The sequence below is a fragment of the Cydia strobilella genome, chromosome 10 (genome assembly GCF_947568885.1).
Source record: "Cydia strobilella chromosome 10, ilCydStro3.1, whole genome shotgun sequence".
Taxonomy (NCBI): domain Eukaryota; kingdom Metazoa; phylum Arthropoda; class Insecta; order Lepidoptera; family Tortricidae; genus Cydia; species Cydia strobilella.
In genome coordinates, this window is record NC_086050.1 from 2821921 (window position 1) to 2840899 (window position 18979).

Consider the following 18979-nt stretch of genomic DNA (forward strand, 5'->3'; position numbering starts at 1 on the left):
CAATAAAACTAACACTTAACTTCAATAATATATAAACAAATAATTTTTTAAATATTTCATAGACAAAGAATAGATAGACTCTGTAAGATAAATAAACAGTACACAATTTTTATGAATCTGACTTAAGCATAATTTTACTAACTTACTAACTTTTTATAAATCAAATGCCGTAAATTTCGTTATAATATATATAGATGTAGTGTTTCTATGATAAGAAACCGAAAAAAAAGACAACGTCAATTTCTATATACATATTATTATAGGTATATCGGACTTTCCATAATAGGTCATATAGCTTATTATAGAAAACCCCAAAATTGGAACAATTAAGTTCATATTGCACTGCCAGTAGCAAAATAACTTCGGTACTTATCTTTACATTTAGCATTCTAGGGCTTCAGAAAATCAGTTTTATTATTATTATATTATTATAGCCTTCATTGCTGGTGACTAAATTTCCAGAAAATCAGTACTATGTGCTAACTATTAGTGATATTTGGCGATTAGCTTATACGGATATACCTAGTTTTATATCTGCTCGAAAATCGTCTATTTCAAACACAAAAGGAAGACTCCTTATTCAAGAAGACTATCATTGACATATACACCCATAATAGACATCCAATCCCATTCAGACAATATTCTAAACCTATAGTCCTTGTTATAAACACGATAAGGATCTTTTTTCTTAGTGGAGTCTGTGTATATTTTACGTATTGAATAAATTAGAACTGTCGTGCTTACCATGTTTTTTTATTCCAAGGAAAATTAAAAGCTTTTTTAAATTGGTAACCAGTTTTTTTTATAGGGTAACCAGTAATTTAGAACAACTGTCAATGTTTTATGTAATTGGTAACTTAGGTTGTTTTTGACTGCGAATTTTACTGTTGTGGTAACTGTTAGTTACTTGAGACCATAAGAATATCGACATTTTCTGTAAAAAGCTTGGCCAAGATCACCAAAAGGTTACACATCTTTCAGTAAATAGAGCTGCCCGATTGGCTTTATGATAACGTTTTTGTAAATAGGGTTTATCACCTCATAATAGGGTTACCAATATTATCTGTAGGTTTGATCCCCTTTCAAAGTGTTACCGTCATCCTATAATATGAAACATATATAGGGATGTTCCCTCATAGAAGAGCTAAAAATACCAACATATCCTTTAAGATTGTAAACTTCACAATACGGTAACCAACATAACCTCACAACTATACTATAGATCGATTCACGAAAGCTGGCAAGGATATGAGGATTTAGATAGTTCAGTACAAATCTTGCGCTAGCTGTTCATGAATTAACCTATACCAACATTTGTTACCAGTAAACACCAATATCCTTTCCTAATTTACTTGTCATCGGTTAAGTGTTCTCGCACAATGCGGTAACCAATATAACCTGTAACCCAACAATAGGGCCAACATCTATTACCAATAAACACCAATATTCTTTCCTACTTTACTTGTCATCGGGAACGAGTTGCACGCTCTCGTCGTCCCCTCGCACTGGTCTGCGTAATGGACGAGGATGTTGCAGTAAGGAGAAGCGCTCCGGTTGCACTTTTTTGCTTAGGGCGTTGCGGAGGTGGCTTTCACCTGGAAAAAGGGTAACCGGATGATTAACATGGTTTTTCTATTAGTTTATATATTAACAAAATAATATATTGTAATTTAAGTAAATTATCCTATCACAAACATTATAAGATAACATTTTTTTTATTTGATTCTCGTATTTATTTGTGAATGGGACAATAAATAAAACTTAGTCTTGAAGCTTCTCAACAAATCACCTAAGGTTTTCTTATATCCTTTACCTGGCAAGGAGAGCGGTCTCCCACAGAGAGCTAAATCGTGGGAACGTGGAGAGGCCGAGCGCGACGCACGCGAACGACGGGGGGAACGGGAACAATCCTGTGCATAAATTAACCGTTTTTTAAGAAATATTAATAAGTTTTAAGTCAAAATAAAATAACATATAAAACGGTGGTCTGGGATGAAGGTTTTCTGAAAAAATCTGCTATAACTGAGACGGTAGGTTTTGTAGGACTAAGAAATGAACTGTTTCAACTATCGAGCGATAGATATAACTTCAATTTGGATGATATGACAGCACTACATGTTTAGTTATCACTTTTGTTTCTGAAAACCCTTATGTCCCTTATTAGCTTCAAATCATTTACAATTTATATCATTGCCAAGTATTAATGAGTTCACATTGAAACTATCTACAATCAATACTCGATAATTACACATATACCTAATTGCACAGTCGTTCATTTAATCCAATTTCTGTTCTTAAATTCAAGAATTTATAATAATTATCATTTCAGATGACTCAAATTAAGCCACTAATTTGAATTAAAAATGTAAATTTAAAAAAATACATTTGGAAATTTCGAACTTCTATAATGCTACCGTAAACACACAAATATCATCTATTTCCATCACTGTCGGTCTTGTATTATATTATATTAACACAAAAATAGATACACGACTTCTAAAGTTCAAGACAGTTGGACGTAATTTAGGAAAAAGGGTCCAACCCTCAAAAATGCCACATATTATTTGGATAGGTAAGTTGAGTCGCTTAACTTCAAACTCGGGTAAATCCAACTGTCAGATTTTGCGATTTTGGTATTAAGAAAAGGTAATAGGGTAGATATTTCCTGAGGGTGGAATGGATAAATCCCGAATTTGAAGTTAAGAGACACAGGTGGACCTACCTACTGTCAAAAAGAAAAGTAATTCATTTTAACCCCTAGAGTAACACGGACGCGACGTGGCATCCGCAATGATAATCAAAATTCAATCCAACGTTAAAAAGCTCAATGTCGTTTTTAACGGAAAATTCAAACTCCTGGGACTCATTGAACTTGGTTAATGAGAAAATTTATGAGAATGGATCCTTTTCACTAAACTACGTATATGTGACGTTTTCAATCAAAAGGTACCACATTGTCGCTTACCATAAGGACGAAAATTGCTTGTAACTTTATACGAAAAACCTGTCAAAGCGTCCTTATGGCAAGCGACAATGTGGTACCTTTTGCTTGAAAACGACACATATAGAAACAGTTATCCTAGGACGGCACAGTAATATAGTGTTAGTGACCTTCTCATGCGCGACGGAGTAGGCGCTAAACGACACGGGACTGTCGGCGCCAAACTCGAACGCAGACGCGGCGCGGTATGAGAGCGACTCTAGAAGCAAGTATGGTTAGTACAAGCGGTGTTGGTTAGTACATTTGTCCATAACCTCTTAAGGCCCAAGTATAGTTAAGGTGCATCAAGGCAACTTCAAAAACGAGTTAATTTTGAAACTTATTAATATTATTTAAACCACTTCATATTTTAAAACACTTACGCTTCTGCAACGCTTACCAAGGCATCTTGCTTATTATTGCTATACCAGAAAGTCTTTCTATTTTAGTAGATATTTGCTATTTTCAAAATTACCCCCTTTTCGAAGTTATCACAATACGCTATACAAGAAAGAAACAATTTAAGTAATACGTACTATAGCCTCCTATTTTTATTAAGTACTAGAGATCCCGCGTACAAATGTTTCTACGTGTCTTCTTTATGTTCTGAATTTTTCAAACTAAAAAACGAAACAAATGCTTCTGGGTCTCAGGAGGATAGTTGAGACCGTGAGCCTTAAGAGAATAAAATTGCATAGAACAGGATTTATTTATAAAGCCAATATTATATTATAATATTATAACCAGGGGTTTGGTAACCCTTTCAAAGGGGTTTGAAAGGGTTTCAGGCTTCTGACGCTTTGCCATGAGAGAGACATTAAAAACAAGTTGGTTACTTAGTTCAAGCTGGGTTGGTTAGGTTAGTTAGTTAGTTATAAAGATGGCGTCAGCATCGGTTTTACCTGTCTCTAGTTTGCTTAAAGGCCATAAAATTCTAAAAAAAAACAAGAATTTGACAGTATTAGTGGGATTAAGTTTAAATAAATAAATAGGGAAACCTATGCTGGCGCCATCTGTAAAATACTTCGACCGGCCAACCCCATTGACCATCATCCCCAATGATACCAATTCCTAAAATTCGAATAAGTATACTGTATGCTGCCACTTATTTATATGCTACGCACTTACCAACGATTAGGTGAATATTACTCATATAGGTTAACATAGATATGTATTTAACTTAGGACCACTTGCACCATTCACTAACCCTGGGTTAATCGGTTAAACCTAGTTTCCATGGTTACCAGTACAATTTGACACTGGGTTAACGGTTTAACCGGTTAACCCCGGCGCTTAAACAAATATATCTTATTTTGAATTTCAATGTAACATTCACAATGAAAGTGAAATCAAGCATTGTTTCATTCAGGTTACCATACAGTTTCACCAAATTTCTAACATTGTCATACTTTTAAATAAAAAGTGTGTGCGTGTAATCTTTACGCGCGATTGAAGTAAAACTTCTTTGACAATGATGTTGTAGAAACGCCCAACCAAATAGCAAAGACTCTCAACGAATATTTTGCATCGGTAGGTGAGTCATCACTGGCCAGTAGCGGTGCTGGCGCGAGCGCGAGCGCACCTGCACAAGCGGCCGGCCGCCCCGTCATTACACCTACAATAAACTCAATAATGATAAGCGAAGTAACTGAGCGCGAAATCACTACACTAATGCGGCAAATGAAAAATCGAACTAGTTCTGGCATAGACGACATTCCGTCAATACTGATTAAATTATGCATTACTGAATTGGCGACCCCGCTTAAATTATTAATAAACCAATCTTTTTGCGAAGGAGTATTTCCGGAACTGTTAAGGGCCCAAAAATTAAACCTGTCTTGAAGCTGGGCGGTAAAGACAACGATCCAAGCCAATATAGACCTATTGCACTTTTACCGACCTTCTCCAAACTATTTGAAAAAGCCATGACCAAACGAATTTATAATTTTTTTTGAAAAATATCAGATCTTTGACAAAAATCAATTCGGCTTCAGGAAGCGACATTCGACAACTCTTGCAATCTATAATTACATCCAGGAGATACTTGATTACCTAAACTCTAAAAAATATGCTGTAGGGCTACTCCTAGATATGTCCAAAGCCTATGATCGTGTCTCCCATAACATTCTTCTCCGGAAACTATACGACATGGGCATCCGCGGTAACGCCCATAAATGGTTTAAGTCATATTTACAAAACCGCAAACAGTGCGTACAAATTGATTGGTTTTATAAAAACACGGGTGTAGTAAAGGCGATAACCTCACCAATGCGGACCACTACCTGCTCAATTCCTCAAGGAAGCGTGATCGGATGTGTCCTATTTCTGGCATATATCAACGATTTGCCTAAAATTATGGACTGCAAATGTGTGATGTTCGCGGATGACGTCTCTTTATTGCTAAATTGTGCGGATAGTACCGAATGTAACGAGCGCCTTCCACAAATTACAGAAACTATAACGGAGTGGCTTTCAGACCACAATCTTGAAATTAATTTTAAGAAAACTAAAATAATGCAATTTAAGCCTATTCAAAAAAAATCACTGCAAATGTCATTACAAACAAAAAACGAAAATATAGAGGAAGTAAATGAATTTAAGTTATTAGGAATTAAAATAGATACAAGTTTAAACTGGAAATCACATATCGAAAATATAAAATCTAAATTATCGAGCTTTATATACGCGTTGAGTGTGCTCAAGGTCAACACTAACTTGGAGACCGCCCTGTCAGCATATTTTGCGTTTGCGCACGCAAGGCTCCAGTACGGTGTGATTCTGTGGGGGGCCAGCACTGATGTCAATCAACTATTCCTAATGCAGAAGAAATGTATTCGCATACTTACCAACACGCATATACCAGATAGTTGTCGACCGCACTTCGCTGCATTAAACATTCTCACGTTACCCTCTATATATATTATGGAAGCGGCACTCTTTGTTAGGAACAATTCGCATCTATTCACAAAAAAAGTTGTTAACTCGCAAAGAAGGCAAAATAATAAAATTGAAATACAACTACCCCCAACAAAATTAGAAATGTTTAAAAAAGGCCCTTATTACCGATGCATACTTGTAGCAAACAAACTTCCCGAAAAAATTATAAACGAAATCGAAGACAATGTGTTCAAGAGGGAACTAAAAAATTTGCTTCTCAAAAAATGCTATTATTCCATAGACGAGTACCTGAATGATGAATCTTTGCCCAAATAAAATAATAATAATTTAAATTATATAAAAATACCTAAAATGATAATCTACATTACATTTAAATTAAATACATCTACTTATAATATTATATATTGAATGAATGGTAAATTAAATTAAATATATTCAATGCAAACTTATTAATGCTACTGTGGGAATGTATTTAACAACAAATTGTGTAATAAAGATAAAATAAATCAATACTTATATGTACCTATTGAAATAGTACCCAAATAAGTACATAATTGATTATAATAAAATAAAATAAAAATTATAATAAAATAATAAGTAATTAATATAATAAAATAAGTATAAAATAATATATATGCGTTATTGATATAAATGCGTTAATTTTAATTTATGTACCTAGTTATAGTTTAGTTTTAAGAAATACTTGCTGTGCCCTAACAGGGTTCATGTGTGAACGTACCCTAATGTAACATCTGTTTTGTACCACATGATAATAAGCAATAAATGAATTATGAATTATGAATTATTATTATGTTTATCGCTATGTTGGCACTTTGACGTGTGTCCTATTGTGCGTGTGTCTCTACTGAGCGTTACTTCCTTCAGAAAAAAATCTGAGTTACCCTCTAGTCGCGCCTAAAGAAGTTTTACATTAAAAACAAACTTTTTACTTTTATAGAAAAACGGAATGTATAGATGCATATCATTAGAAAGGCATACAGCATAATCATTCTATAAGGCATGGATAGTAAGTAATAAGTAATTATTCATATTAGGTAATCGTAATATTGCGTGTGTTACTTGAATCTATGAATATTAAGAGTTATACTGGATTTATTAGTTAATGGAGTGGTCAAAGCAATTGAAATTAATTCTACCTATAGTGAAACTTGGGTAAATACAATCTTAAAAGGCCTGATGTCCTGATGATTTTCCTGTGATTAAACCTTAGATGCATGAAGTATCCATAACTCATATTAAAACAACCAAAGTGACAAGCAAATTCACTTGAAATTAAGAATTTATATCCTAATATTATTGTGAGACTATTGTGTCGGCCCACTGCTGGGCAAAGGCCTCCCTCTCTTCTTCCATTTGTCCCGGTTTTGAGCTCGCCTGGCCATGCAATCTCTCAAAAAGGAGTCCCACTTGTCTTAACCCAGTTAACTTGGCTGCTTTTCGAGCTACATCTTCTATTTGAGTTTTTGAGCGCAGCATGGTGTTCCGGATGCATCCCTTAGTTTCACCATCCTCATATAGTATGAATCTTCTCAAATGATTTTTACGCCTAACACCCTCATCTGTTAAACAAAAGCCATTGTTTATTTTGTGCGAGCGAGCATTCCACGCGCTCAAATACAATGACCGACCGCTCCCGCAAAAGAATCGATGGTTTTTGTTTAACAGATTAGGGTCTTAGGCGTAAAAATCATTTGAGAAGATTCATACTATAACAAAGTCTTAATTTCCTTTCTTAAGGTGGGCACTTATCTCGTTTCAGTATCAATATTGATACTTCAGACATCTAAGGGTTAAACTTTTATATATATATGTATTTAACGTACCATTAGACCAGCAGCTTGTAGGGGGAGGGGACCTGATCATATGTTCATGGACCTCTTTCAAGGTCAAAGGGTCTTCTTCTACAAAGTCTAGTGCTGTACTGCCAAAGTCCTGCAACATTATGGATAAAAATATGAAAGGAAAACTGACATTTAATGACAAGTTCAATATAACCCAGTCATTTAATCAAGTGTGTGTAATTCTCATAAAAATATTTTCTTAGCTTTAAGAAAAAGTCCTTATCCCCTACATTTTTATACATTGAGAATTTGAGAAAAGTGTCTTTAAGAGCTGCTATCACCTCAGGTGCTGAAGCCGGGCAGTAAGTATAAAAAGCCAGGAAAATAAAACAATTTAACTAAAACATACATTATTTCACTAATTAGTAAAATTATCTACCTGAGTTGAAAGTTTAATGCAGACCCACTGTACACCCACACAGACAAACCCACATAGCTCTTAGGTAATAGGCAACTCTGGTCACCTTCTCGCCATTACCAAAACAAAACTAAATGCCTACAGCAGCACATTTGTGTAATTTGTGATATATCATTAAAATCATTCCATCATTAAAATCACTTCATAAAAAATAACATAAATAGTACCTGTGACATTAAAATGGTGTCATCAGATTCACACTCATCAATGTGGCTCTCTATCAAACTCTCCCTGCTGGCCTTGATCACTTGCTGAAATTCAACACAAATACAGTTAGCAACAGAAGTCTCTAAGGCAGTCTTCACATTGGATACTAATTCGCACATCACTCAGGTGAGCGGGACATTGCTGAAACAACTAGCCGCTCAGAAAACATGTAAACACACCCTTAAATCTATTCACAGTTAAGTGTTGCCATGCTTCAGGGAGTTAATTAAACAACTTCGGCACCATAACTAACATATTCTTTTGCATTAGGGCAGTGTTGCTCCCATTTACCTCTATTTTGGGTTTTCTCAGGCGAAAGTTTAACCTTTTTGCTGTCTTTTTCATTTGAAATAAATTAGGATTAGTTTTAATTAATAAACAACATTCATATAACACAAACAACACATATATTCACAAACAGGGAAAAGTCGGCAATTTCAGTGAAAGTATGTTTGACAGCCCTGTGGATTTATTCTTACAATGGCCCTGATACACCGCTTTTGAGCTCTAAAAACTAATTCTCTAAACGAATAGTTTCCCCAAAACCCAATGCCATATCGAAGTGTTGCAACATACAACACTTCGAAGAAATACACTTAGGCCCCATTCGCACGAGAGCGAAAGCGATATCTCGTTCTCGCTCTTACTAATGGGTGCGTCACACACGCAACGCTTTTTAAGCCCTCGTGCGAATGGGGCCTTACACTTCAAAGCAATACACAATATTAAAAATAATAATACGTTTGGCCTACCTGTAAAAATGGGTTGTCCTGTCGCGACAGTCTCAGAGCCTCCATATCTTGTGCGATGTTCCTCGTCCGCCCCGGGGTCAGCAGCACCGCAGACGACCCGCTCATGGGTGCAGTCAAAACTACAAACACGCAAAAACAACGTAATTGCCATCTCTACCGTAACAACCAATATGCCCGAAAATGGTTACTTACTTGACAACGAATCGTTACTTCCTTCCATCCTAACACCTAATATATCCAAAGGCAGTCGGTGATATCTTCAATTCCACGCAATTCGTAAACAATACCCATCAATGATTTTTTACCATTATGAATATTTGAACAAACACTTGTCACGTCTAACACTCGACACTAGTTTGATGATTACTTAATGGTAAAACAAATAGTATATATTTTTACCCTATAATTTCTAAGATTATTTACTAAAAAAATATAATAGATCTCTGTAATCTTAATGGAATAATTAAAAATTGGAATAAAAGCTGACTGATAACGTAACGATTGACATAACTCTGACAGCTGCGACTGCGAGCGATTTCGTTCGGAAATTGGCTTTCTCGAGTTGGGCGTATTTTTTTTAAGTTAAGGTGTTCTTGCACGTCGCTAAAGGCGTAACACACCATCGCACCGCACCGCACGAATAGGTAGATTTGTCTATGAAAAACATGGAAATATGGGACCTTGGCAACACTGGCGCACGTGTGCGGCAGTCTGTTTGACGGTTCGGTGCCATAGTGTGGAACAAGAATCTTATATACAAACTGGATATGGCCGAACTATGAGTTGAAGCCAGGTTCATTCACCTTTGCTCCTATGATCTCTCTTTTCGACACTGTGATGTATTGCTAGGTTATTTATAAACAAAACCTTATTTTCTATAGAAATACGAATTATTCGGTATCAACTATAATTACTTTAAGCTAATTTCCACAGAAATTTATATTTTTCTTATAAAACTTTCTGCAATCAAATTTACTTAGTTTTCTTTGTATTATACAAAAAAAAGAACCCAATCAAAATCCTCATTTCACCGATATTGCACCTCCTGTGTACTATGGCAGCACTACTAATAAATAAATATGGCCGATATGTCAGAATTTTCAGAAGTCATTCACTAATTTAGAGGATTTTTTTCGTGAAATAATAGTTTTTCGTCGATTTACTTGGGTTATGCGCTATGTATTGCATAGTAAAGCATTGTAGGAGTCATTGGAGGCCAAAATCCCCTAAAATCCCTAAAGAGAGAGAGAAAAGAGAGAAGAGATGCAAGATCGGCGTGACGTAATTCAAGGTCATTTTTTCTGGCTTCAAAGGACTGTTCGGCACGCAATATCCCACAGACAGAAGATTCTTGGTCTGGAAGCCCAAGGCAGTACTACCTATTCCTAGAACTGCTCCAAGGTCGCGGTGCGGTGCGATGGTGTGTTACGGCCTTAAGAACAGTGAATATAGATGGTAGATCCTATAGATGAGCTATAAGCGCGCGTCCGTGAGGTAAAGAAGACAGAACATACGCAATGCGACACAATGATTGGTCGAGTTATTTCTTACCCACCATAAACCATACTAAATTTACGGTGGCGAATAAAAAAAAGTGACTGTGACAATGACAAACACTAATAGCGCTTTCTCTGCTACTCCTATTGAAAGATACATTTTTTTAATGGCTATCCCGTTCTGTCACGCCCCCCCCCCCCCCCCCCCCCCCTATGCCCAATCCATAGATCCATACTAATACTAGATTCATCAGTGAACTAAAATTGTGAAAAACAAAAATATTGCAAAATTATTACTTTGTGGTGTTTGTCGCAATAAATTATTATACAAAAAATAAAAATAGCACACTGATAAATTAGTAAAAAAATAAGTGTCTAACAAAAAGCAGGTTCCACCGAGATTTGAACTCGGATCGCTGGATTCAGAGTCCAGAGTGCTAACCATTACACCATGGAACCGTATAATTAGTCATCGAATAATGGAAGCCTGATCAGTAATATATGAGCATTGTCAAGAGGGCGCTGTTGTTGTGCATGTATAGGGTGACAGTTCAGTATAGTATGAAAAAATTAGTTCCAGTGAAATTCCGCAACATGGCGCGTGATCATATATTCCTGGTCAGGCTTTACCTAATTACATCTTTAAACAAACCAGTGTAATTTGATCCTATATTTACACTAAAATTTTCACTGTTTGTTCAAGTGTGCCTAAATTTTGTATTGATCAGGATCACATGTACAGTAAATCCAGTATAGGTACCAAATACGGGTAGATTTACTAGATTTGTACGAGGTTCCATGGTGTAATGGTTATAGCACTGCTTTGAATCCAGCGATCCGATTTCAAATCTCGGTGGAACCTTCTTTTTTATCATTCCAATTTTCATAACTACAAACTGTACTTCGTTTTACTTTTTGTCTATCTTTTCGCCAACAGATATATATCGGAGCGGCCAAGGTGTTACAAAACCTCTATTATCTCTAGATAATATTAGAGTCCGTGTTCATATATTTTTGAGCACTGGCCGCTCCGATATATCTACGATCCATATCTGATGGCGACTGTATGTTGAATAGCGGCAGTCTAGCAAAAAAGAGTAGAAATTAAAAAGTGGCAACACTGTAGTTTCGTCTCTTTCAAATCAATCTAAGAAAAAGGGGACGACACTAGTGTTCTCACTTTTTAATTTTAACTCTTTTGCCACTGTACTTTACGCAACGAGTACGCAACATTGCGTTGCGTATACAATTGATTCAACGCACAATTGTTGCGTTGCGTAGAGGTTACGGTAATTAGCCTACTTCTTATGCATCGCAAGAACTTGTTAGAGCTCTCTTCGTCTGTATTGTATACGCTTGCACCATTTGGCGTAGATGTAACGCAGAACAAATGGGAATACACCATTTGTAAATCCATATTTAGAAATATTATCCCCTCAAATCCCACAGGCTCTATAACAGCCAGCCAAAAACTACATTACAAAATTTAGAAATTAATTTTGATTGCTGACCCTATGAAATCGGTGGGATTCGAAAGATTAGAAAGGGGTAAATAAAATGCATTTTTGAACACAATGTATGAGTTTAATATAAACAAAGCCACTACCTTAGCTAAGAAGGCACCTTTTCGCTGTTCTGAAGTTTCTACAATCTCGTAAATAATTCTTTTAGCGTCTATAAAATTACCAAAGCAAATTCTATGTACATTATAATTTATGTAATGCAGGTCCGATTCACACATGGGGCAAGTGCTAAATATATCCATATTGAAATATTACTAGTGAGAATATAAAATTTGGATGATTAAATTTAAATTACTATTACATTTGTTCGATTTAGTATTCGATGTCGGTGAGTACGAATTGTGAAGCGCTGCCGTAGGAGAGGATCCTGTTCTTGATGGCCTTGAGTTTGGAGATGTAGTGTTTGTGAAGTTTGGTGTTGGTCCTCTTGTAGCGGAGCGCCGTTATCATCTTATCTACTGTGTAGTGCAGCCAGACGATGTTTGTGTACGGTTCGAAGTTCTTCCAGTCGTTGCTGTGGACAATTATATTATGTTATCGTTATGTGCATGTTGGAACAAAACATTTAAGTGGACTTGGTCACTTTTTCTTTAGTGTATGATATCTATTTCAGTTTATAATTTAAGAAGTCCCCGGCACGCTCGGTTCTCCATACAGACGTAGTTACGCTCTCATTTTAAAACGACTGGCTAGATTGCTCTGAAACTTCGTACTTACAATAGGATAAGGTATATCTAGTTCTGTAATTAGTTTATGTAGGTTCAGATATTACCTATTCTATAACCTACCCACTATGCAAATACTAGAGATAGACGTTATGATACATGACAGATAGACGTTCTGTACCATCAGCCGCAAGTGCTTGGCGACTTTGTTAATGAATTCATTTATAATTTCTCCATCCAATTTCGCAGCTCACTGTACATGAAAGCATCAGCAAATAATATAACTATTATGTTCACGATCTATTGCATAACAAATGTGATCAATCAGTGTAGTGGGTAGAAATTGACTAGTTTTCTAATATTATAAAGAGAAAAGGTGTATGTACAATTATTATGCTTTCACACAACAAGAGAATCGGTGTTTTCGTAGCGACTGTTTTATGGGTAAGGGAGTTGTACTTTCCAAGTTATCACATTTATAGACAATAGACATCGTCACGTCTATAAATATTTTAACATAAATTAAGTATTTTGATCTGTTATTGTACACGTACAAATGTTTTAGAGAATGTTCAATTGTGTATACTGTTTTGTGAACTGATTTGTTTTTGAGACAGTTAATTGCAAGTAGATTGCGTCACTATCAAAACGATAACGCAAGATGCTATATCAAAGCTTAATTAGATCGAAATTTTATCTACAGATACATTGCGCGACCGTCGCATCTCGGAATGTCTATTATTTGAAACAACTGTTATTTTTATAGCGGATATGATTAGAATGACGGCCGACTTTCATTAATCATTTTTTAGTTTGAAGAATTACGAATTTTTTAACGATTGTTCTAGTTATCTATGAATGGGGACATTGATAACCGCAAATTTAACGTGTTTGTTTTGAGTGACGTAACTATGGCAACCTGAAATTACGGTTAGCCGAAAACCTCACCGCCGGTCGCTATTAAGATTACTCTAGTTGTAGCGACAGCCTCGACAGCGAATAGTCGATCATGTAGTGTTACTCACTTTAGCTTGTCCCTCATGAGGCGGTAGACCTCGAACTGGTAGTCGCCGACGGCATCGAACAGGCCGTCGTCGGTGGCGAGGTCGTTGTACAGCGCGGCCGCTTCCCCGCCCTGCGCTAGCGGTAAGGACAGCCTCGACAGCGAGTAGTCGATGATGGTGGCCGCCACGCCGCGGCGGGGCACGCGGTGCGAGCGCCCGCGGAGGACGAACGTCGCGAACTGGAACAAGGACATTCAGTTAAGGCCGTTCCATCGGTTTGCCGCTGTCTTTGTCACATTTCGCAAGAAAGAACGGGAAAGAACATACGCGCCAAGTGTCAATTTTGATCGAATTTTGTCGGTTTTTATTTATTTTAAAAACGTTACCTTACAATATCGAAATTCTAAAGCTATGAAATTACTATTTACGTTAAGGTTGTTTTTTCTTCTTTTTTTGTTTATAGTATCACATAATAAATAACCGAGTAAAGTAGGATTAAAAGTCCGAGTTAGAGGTTACTTTGGGAATTAATTGTATCGAGCGAAAAGTCATAATTCGTGTGTCGGAAGCTATGTTGTTAAAGATAATATAGCCAAGAACTACATATATTTTTTCCACGTCTACGAATATCAACGCCTCTTAGAAAAACATGATCATATAAGGAGATTTTTCGCCTTCTGGCTCAGGGAACCGCCTTAAGGCCGTTCCCTGAGTCAGAAGGCGAAAATTCTCCTGATCATATATTTCTAAGAGATTGATATTCGTAGACGTGGAAAAAAATGTAGTTCTTGATTATATTATCTTTATACAGCTTCCGATACACGAATTATGACACTTCGCTCGATACAATTAATTCCCAAAGTAACCTCTAACTCGGGCTTTTAATCAAACTTTTCTCGGTTATTTATTATGCGACACTATAAACAAAAAAAAAAACAAAAAACAATCTTAACTTAAAGAGTAATTTTACAGCTTTCGAATTTCGATATTGTAAGGCAACGTTTTTAAAATAAATAAAAATCGACAAAATTCGATCAAAATTAACACTTGGCGCGCATGGTATTTCCCGTTCCTTCGTGCGAAATGTGAGAGTGATAGCTACAAACCGATGGAACGCACTTAAGGTTGCAACAGTAATGTACTTAGCTGCAGTTGAGATCCGAAATCCACCTTTAAGATTCGGATGAATTATATATATTGCGCCTACAGTGCGCTAGTGATTCGTTAATAAGCTAGTTCTTTTCCACAGCACGAGCCGACTTGCGAGGAAATTCCCGATGCAGTTACATCTGTGAAGACGCATCCCCCGAGGAATTGCAGTCGCACTTACATTTGGCTCGGGCGAGGTACGAGCTTCCTGCGGCAATTTCCTCGCGAGGCAATTTGTTTAATTTGGATCGGCTTATTAGCGCACTGCATACAACCAAATACAAAAATCGCGTATAATTAGAAAATTTGCAATGGCTCATTTAAAAAAAATACACCGTAATTTCGTCAGAAATATACAAAATAATATTATGGCAATGATAAATTATATCTGTTGGTTAAGATATTAAAGAAATATGAGAGCTATTTAAGACTTTCGTTAATGTATTTACCTTTTGTTCAGTAGGGGCAATCAACACGTTCCCCCAGTGCAAATCGCGATGCTCAAACTGGAAGGCCTCTTCGCCCACGGCTAGACCGAAAGCCACCTGGAAACAACAAAGAAACTACTTATAATCTCATTGAAATAATTATAACACAAACAAAATTTAAATATTACACAAATAATGAATCTTAAAGTCGACTGGGTTAGACCAATGTCATCTGTTGACAACTATTAGGCCGGTTCACACAGAACGATATGCCTCGAGAGGACATTAACGCACGAAGCAGCTCGGTCTTTGTAGACGTGCCGCGGCCACATTGCCTCGGGCGAGGCACGTCTCTACCGACTGAGCTGCTTCGTGCGGCATTTTCCTCGCGAGGCGGCTCGTTCCGTGTAGACCCGCCTACTAGTAAACTCATTGCTGTCAGGCAATACACATACTTACCTCAATCTGCCGTTGTACGTCCCTCAGCGCGTTTATTAAGTGTGGCTAAAGTCAGGATGCTAAGCACGAAATAACTTTGTACATTGACCGCCTGTTCCTATCTCTATCGCCGGTCTGATGCCGGTCAATGCCACTGTGCGAGCGAGACAGTAATATAATTATGCGCGTGCAATAGGCAACAGGCAGGTCAATGTATAGTCGCCATCAGATATATCGGAGCGGTCAAGCACGCCTCTATTATCAAGGCGTTACCTTGGCCGCTCCGACATATCTGATAACTGTACGACTTTTTTTTTCATGCTTAGCGTCTCTAATTTATCACTTTCTAACAAACATTAACTGTGAGAGTGACTCATAACACGATAGACAAAAGACAACCATAATTTAAGTACTTTCATACATTGTAAAATTTGACGTTCCGCTCGAGGCAGATCGTGATGTCTTTATGTTAATCGCCTAACCCACTCAAAACACGAACACAAAAATAAAATGCAATACAATATTAGTAAAAGAAAAACACTCTTGTAAACATAGAAAGCAGAAATGGCAACCGCGAAGGATAAGTGAAAATCTAGTCAAGATGGTGGAAACTCGACCTAGAAATGCACTCATCATACGCAGTGGCCCGTGCCATGCTTAAAACGCTGAAAAAAAAGGCTTTTCTCCCTATAGGTTAAAGCCGACAAAATTAAAAAAGTACAACATAAAAGGAGTTTTTGTACAAAAGTTTTTATTGTGGTATTTATTATAGATGAATATTGTTAATCTTTGACCTCAGATTTCACCAACTAGTCGATTTCTAGTGGAAACGCAAACCGCAACCACAGATATAATTATGTAATTGTTATGTTACGAACATACATCGGGGTTTTTGATACGTTGTGTATAATAACTTTGTTTATTGTATAATAATTCAAAACTGAATTAAAAATAGGTAGTGAGTTTCAAATCTTCTTAAAAATGTTAAAATAGTATCGAGTTTTACAGTATTAACCTATATTTTGGCTATTGAAAAACGTTCCCACGCCAAAAACCCCGATGTATATTTCTTTATTGCTTGTAGCTAATTATATTCCTTTTACATCAAAGAAAATCATTTTTATTAGGGTTCCGTCTGTCACTAGGCTGTATCTCATGAACCGTGATAGCTAGACAGTTGAAATTTTCACAGAATGATGTATTTCTGTTGCCGCTATAACAACAAATACTAAAAAGTACGGAACCCTCGGTGCGCGTGTCCGACTCGCACTTGAACGGTTTTTTTTAATATTTGCCAAGTATCCAATAGGTCAAACTTTTGTACAAAAACCCGTCACATTAACAAAATAAAAAACACCGGGTCAACTTGATCTGTAACCCGAGATACGATTATTTAAATATAAATTACCCCCAGCAACAAGAGATAAACTGTTATATAAATAAGAACATTTGGATATAATGTTTAGTTAAAAAAATTTGATAGAGACGCGATGTTTAAATGTCGATCGGTTATGAACTATAAACTAGCCAATGATTGGCATTGAAAAGTATTAGTCATTGGATCCTGTTTTGTAGGAAAGTCGCCAATGCTGCCTTAACCTTCGTCCACGGACTTAATACTAGTACAAATTAATTGCTTTTGCATTGTTTCGTTCACAAACAAAATCAATTCTATTTTCTAAAACCTTTGATTTTTAGGGTTCCGTACCCAAAGGGTAAATAGGGTCCCGCTATTACTAAGACTTCGCTGTCTGTCTGTCTGTCCGTCTGTCACCAGGCTGTATCTCATGAACCGTGATAGATAGACGGTTGAAATTTTCACAGATGATGTATTTCTGTTGCCGCTATAACAACAAATACTAAAAACAGAATAAAATAAACATTTAAGTGGGGCTCCCATACAACAAACGTGATTTTTTGCCGATTTTTGCATAATGGTACGGAACCCTTTGTGCGCGAGTCCGACTCGCACTTGGCCGGTTTTTTGACTGCCAAATTTTCTTGTACGGAGGATTCACTGGAGGAAAATATTATTGAAGGTGTATCGGAGGGATCCCGATATCACTGCTCGGAGGCCTATAAAAAGATTAAAAAGGCCTCCTATTCCATTGAATTTTGATTCTTTATTTTGACGACTCAAAACAGTATTTATCTTGCCTAGTTTTGATTTGTAGGCGGCTTTAGAGGACAGAAACCTTCAGCCTGAATTTTGTAAATCATAAATAAATATGTTAAGATATTGACATATAGTTCCTTATCTGATGTTAAATATGAATTATTACAGATTACTTAGCAAGTAAGAGATAAACAAATACAAAAATTAAAATCTAATTATAAACTGAAATAGCTGTCATATATTAAAGAAAAAGTGACGAAGCACTCTAGTGGTGAAGGCCGGATTCGAACCGGCGTCTTTAGCAATCCGGGATAACGCCTTGAACCCCTAGGCCCCCCGCCACGGCGGAACCGGTCCTAATTTCTCGACTATATGCCATCTACTAGGCGTCTTTGACCAACTCTAAGGGTGAGCAGTACGCGCTTGCACCTCCTATAGGAATTCCTTACGGAATTACGATATAGAGAGAGATATTGGTGCTGTCATCTATACACAACTTTGGGAACAAATCAAATTATTTTATTAAATATTTTAGATTTGTGTGTTTAAGTAAACACTATATAAATGAGCCTAGTCTTAGTAAGATGGCATGTAGTCGAGAAATTGAGTGACAAGTGAATTAAAATTGTAAACGAATAGTCGTGTTAAATGATTGCATTTCAAGCAGCAAGGTCAAGGGCGCCCTGTAAATTGCAAATATGGCGTACTACAAACAGAACAACCCACTATCTACAAACAAAGCTGAAACGATTCAGCGTCACTGATCTTGTGACGTCACATCAGGGTCATGTCATGTGCGTCTCTTGGTACTACATTTAGATTTTAAAACCGTATTGATGTGATACGACATAGGTGCCAAAACAGCCGCCGTTGAAATACCGAAATGTAATAAAACTCACATCTAAAGAGAAAGACACATCTAAATAAGTCCGTAAAATCAGAATACCGGTCCTGGTGTTTTATTTGAAGATCATTATTGGCCCCCATTGACCCGATTCAATTAATCTTCCTTGTCAAACATTCTCGATACGCAGTCACGCAAG

The 18979-nt window shown here is 36.7% G+C and overlaps 2 protein-coding genes and 1 non-coding gene across 3 annotated transcripts in view; all 3 read right to left on the minus strand.

Annotated features, from left to right (window-relative positions):
- Positions 1-218: 218 nt before the first annotated feature.
- On the minus strand, positions 219-9617 carry LOC134744679 (uncharacterized). Its single transcript, XM_063678586.1, has 7 exons — positions 9310-9617; positions 9118-9236; positions 8326-8409; positions 7723-7831; positions 3112-3200; positions 1814-1910; positions 219-1595 (listed from the first exon to the last, which is right to left on the minus strand). The coding sequence occupies exons 1-7, from the start codon at positions 9335-9337 to the stop codon at positions 1459-1461; spliced, it is 663 nt and encodes a 220-aa protein (XP_063534656.1). The 5' UTR covers positions 9338-9617; the 3' UTR covers positions 219-1458.
- Positions 9618-11000: 1383 nt separating this feature from the next.
- Positions 11001-11072, minus strand: Trnaq-cug (transfer RNA glutamine (anticodon CUG)). Its single transcript has one exon. It is a non-coding gene; the product is annotated as a tRNA-Gln (tRNA).
- A 1103-nt stretch (positions 11073-12175) lies between these two features.
- Positions 12176-18979, minus strand: part of LOC134744722 (uncharacterized) — a 35879-nt gene continuing 29075 nt past the window's right edge. Inside the window, exons 10-12 of the mRNA XM_063678641.1 lie at positions 15404-15499; positions 13827-14044; positions 12176-12650 (exon numbers count right to left, since the gene is read on the minus strand). Of these exons, the coding sequence (XP_063534711.1) occupies positions 12449-12650; positions 13827-14044; positions 15404-15499 (516 nt within the window). The 3' untranslated portion in view covers positions 12176-12448. The remainder of the gene's footprint in view (positions 12651-13826; positions 14045-15403; positions 15500-18979) is intronic.

What these genes read in the sequence shown, in the direction of transcription:
- LOC134744679 (XM_063678586.1), bottom strand. Translation starts at nt 9,337, where the DNA reads ATGGAAGGAAGTAACGATTCGTTGTCAA. An exon ending in ACTCCGTCGCGCATGAGAAG is followed by an intron (nt 1,911 to 3,111) that starts GTCACTAACACT and finishes ATTTATGCACAG; the next exon opens with GATTGTTCCCGTTCCCCCCG. An exon ending in GAGACCGCTCTCCTTGCCAG is followed by an intron (nt 1,596 to 1,813) that starts GTAAAGGATATA and finishes CCCTTTTTCCAG; the next exon opens with GTGAAAGCCACCTCCGCAAC.